The sequence below is a fragment of the Microtus ochrogaster genome, chromosome 8 (assembly GCF_000317375.1).
Source record: "Microtus ochrogaster isolate Prairie Vole_2 chromosome 8, MicOch1.0, whole genome shotgun sequence".
Classification (NCBI taxonomy): Eukaryota; Metazoa; Chordata; class Mammalia; order Rodentia; family Cricetidae; genus Microtus; species Microtus ochrogaster.
The window spans coordinates 13646108-13649440 of record NC_022015.1 but is presented as its reverse complement, the minus strand read 5'-3'; the positions used below and the strand labels follow the sequence as shown (position 1 = coordinate 13649440).

Sequence of the window (3333 nt, the reverse complement as noted above, 5' to 3'; positions counted from 1 at the left end):
CAGACGCAGGTTAAGATCATTCCTGGTAAGCCAGCTCTTGGGCTACATAGATTATTAGAAATGGGCTAGTCCAGGTGCGAGAGTTAGCCTAGAAGAGGCTAGATAGAAATGGGCCAAGCGGTATTTAAAAGAATACAGTTTCCATATAATTATTTCGGGGCATAAGCTAAGCTAGCCATGTGAGCGGCCGGGTGCCAGGGACGCAGCCCCACTGCCCTTATTACAACATGTAGTCCTGGCTGTCCTGGTCTTGGTTTATAGACGAGGCTGGCTCTGAACTCACAGAGACCTACCTGTCTCTGCTGGGATGAAAGTCATGAGCCAGCACCGACTGACAACCAAGTTTTATGTTTATGTACAAAGATACCCACTGTTGAAACTTGCCACACTCACCTACAGACTGTGAGGTGAACGCTGCCACGATCTGGGGGCTGGCCAGGGCCTCCAGCCTGTTCTTCAGAGCCTCCAGGTGCACACACTTTTCTGAGTAGTCTGGAGTATCCACAAGCATCACCAAGCTGTTCTGCATCCCAGTCAGCTTTGCAGAAATTACAGCTACGTCCTATAAAAAGACCAAACAGAAGATGCTCATCTTGAAAGATTCCCACTACTGCTGATGGAGGCTATTCGTTCATTCCCAGCTTCCTGGACCTGAAATAATCACACAGAAGCAATATTATTTAAAACACTGCTTAGACAATCACTTAAGCATATTGCTAGCTAACTTTTATATCTTAAATTAACCCATTTCTATGATTTTATATTTTACCACAGGCTCATGGTTTACCGGCAAGATTCCAACTGGCGGCTACACAGCTTTTTCCTGACTCTGCCTTTTTTCCTCCTCTATCTGCTTGGAATTCTCACCTTGCCTTAGTCTGCTAAGCCACTGGCCTAAAAGTTTTATTCATTAACCAATAAAAGCAACACATATACAGAAGGATTTCCCACACCACACTACTGCAACTGAAATTAGATAAAACACATTAGAAGGCAACTCTTTGGGGCTGGAAAGATGGTTCAGGAGGTAAAGGTGCTTGCCACCTCTTCCTGAGTTCCCATCGCTCTCCCAGGGTCCACATGATGGAAGGAAAGGACTGACTCTCACAAATTGTCACCTGACCACCACATGTATACCATGGCACCAGTGCTTGTGCATACACACATACACACAAAAGTTAATTAAAAAAATTTTTTTTTCAGGGGCTGGAGAGAGGGCTCAGCAGTTAAGAGCACTGGTTGCCCTTTCCAAATGGAGACAGAGAAGGAGTGGATGGAGGGGAGGGTAGAAGGAATGTGGGGCCTGGGAATGGGAGAAGAAGAGGGAAGGAAAACTGTGGTCAGTATGTAAAATAAATAAAAAAGGAAATTAAAAAGGGCACTGGCTACTCTTCCAGAGGTCCAGAGTTCTATTCCCAACAACTACATGGTAGCTCACAACCATCTACAGTGGAATCTGATGCCCTCTTCTGGCACAGAATCATACATGCAGATAGAGTACTCATACATAAAATAAATAAATAAATCTTGAAAAATTCAGTTAAGGAAATAATTTATAAAAATAAAAAGGCACATAAAAATTACGTTTAATGTTATTAGTATCAAAATGAATACAAATTAAAGGAAGTATCGTTTTCTTTTTTTAAAAAAAGATTTATTTATTTATTATATATACAATATTTCTTTCATGTATGCTTGCATGCCAGAAGAGGGCACCAGATCTCATTATAGATGGCTGTGAGCCACCATGTGGTTGCTGGGAATTGAACTCAGGACCTCTGGAAGAACAGTCAGTGCTCTTAACCTCTGAGCCATCTCTCCAGCCCAGGAAGTATCATTTTCTTCTAATTGAGAAAGCTTTTGAAAAATTATAATGGTTATTTTTGGTAAGGATGCAAAAAAAAAAATCTGGTATCAGAAATGCATAGTGTCTGGGGCTAAGGAGATGACTCGGTGGTTAGGAGGGCTTGTTGCTCACTAGAGGAGCTGAGCTCAGATCCCAGGCGGCACCTATTCCAGGAGGCTCACAACAGCCTGTAACTCAGCTCCAGGTTTCCAACCCGCTCTTCTGAGCTCCACACCCACAGTACATCCACTCAGAGACACACAGAGATATATAAATAAAATTTAAGTATTTTAAAATGTATACTGTCTTACTGGAAGGCAATTTAACAATGGGTTAAGAGTCTTAAAAATACAAGATTGGGGAAATGGTTGGCAGGAGCACTTGCTGTGCAGCCTGCCACCCTGAGTTTGATCCCTGAAACCCATGGTGGAAAGAAAGAACAGATAGCCCTCTGACCTCCATATATGGGTGCTGTGTAACGGACATACCAGCACTTCCACACATATCATACACGTGCGTGCGCGCACACACACCACAAAAGTAAATAAGAAAGTATTTCTAGGACCAGGGATGTGACTGTATGAAAGTACTTGCCTAGCATGGCCTAGAACTTGGTTTCATCGCCAGCACTAACAAAAACAAGAAATCACATCTTCTAACTTGGTATTTTCTTTTCTACAAATTTGTGTTAAAGAAATAATCTGAGGCTGGGCAAGATAGCATACACCTTTAACATCAGAATTCAGGAGACAGAGGCAGGAGGATCTCTGTGAGTTAGAGACCAACTCGGTCTATATAATGAATTACAGACCAACTAGGATTACACAGTGAGACCCTGTGTGGCAGTTTGAATGTAATTGGTCTCCCATAATCTCATAAGGAGTGGCACCATTAGAATGTATGGCTTTGTTGGAGTGGGTATGGCCTTGTAGGAGGATGTGTGCCATTGCGGGGACAGGCTTGAGGTTTCCTATGCTCAGGATACTGTAGCCCAGTGTCTCAGCTGATTTTCTGTTGTATTCAAAATGCAGGACTCTCAGCTATTTCTCCAGCACCACATCTGCCTGCCTGCTGCCATGCTCTTTGTGATGATAATGGACTGAACCTCTGAAACTGTAAGCAATTAAATATTTTCCTTTATAAGAATTTCCATGGTCATGGTGTCTTTTCACAGCAATAGAAACCCTAACTAAGACAAAATTAAACTAAACTAAAAGTAAAAGAATCTAAGGAATTCTGGTGTGTGGTGGTGCATAAACATAATGCCAGCACTTGGGAAGTAGATGCAGAAGGATTAAGGCTAGTCTAGGCTACATGAGATCTTGTCTGAAAGGAAAAACAAAAAACAAAATCCTGGGACCTGAACAGACAGAAAGTTCTCAAAAGAAAGAGGAATGGCGGGCTGGAGAGATGGCTCAGAGGTTAAGAGTACTGACTGCTCTTCCAGAGGTCCTGAGTTCAATTCCCAGCAACCACATGGTGGCTTA

At 42.6% G+C, this 3333-nt stretch overlaps 1 protein-coding gene across 1 annotated transcript in view; it reads right to left on the bottom strand.

Moving 5' to 3' along the window:
• The window catches only part of Cog7 (component of oligomeric golgi complex 7), a 66590-nt gene that overhangs the window by 56192 nt on the left and 7065 nt on the right, over window positions 1-3333 (bottom strand). The window contains exon 4 of the mRNA XM_005351135.3: window positions 394-562. Within this exon, the coding sequence (XP_005351192.1) occupies window positions 394-562 (169 nt within the window). The remainder of the gene's footprint in view (window positions 1-393; window positions 563-3333) is intronic.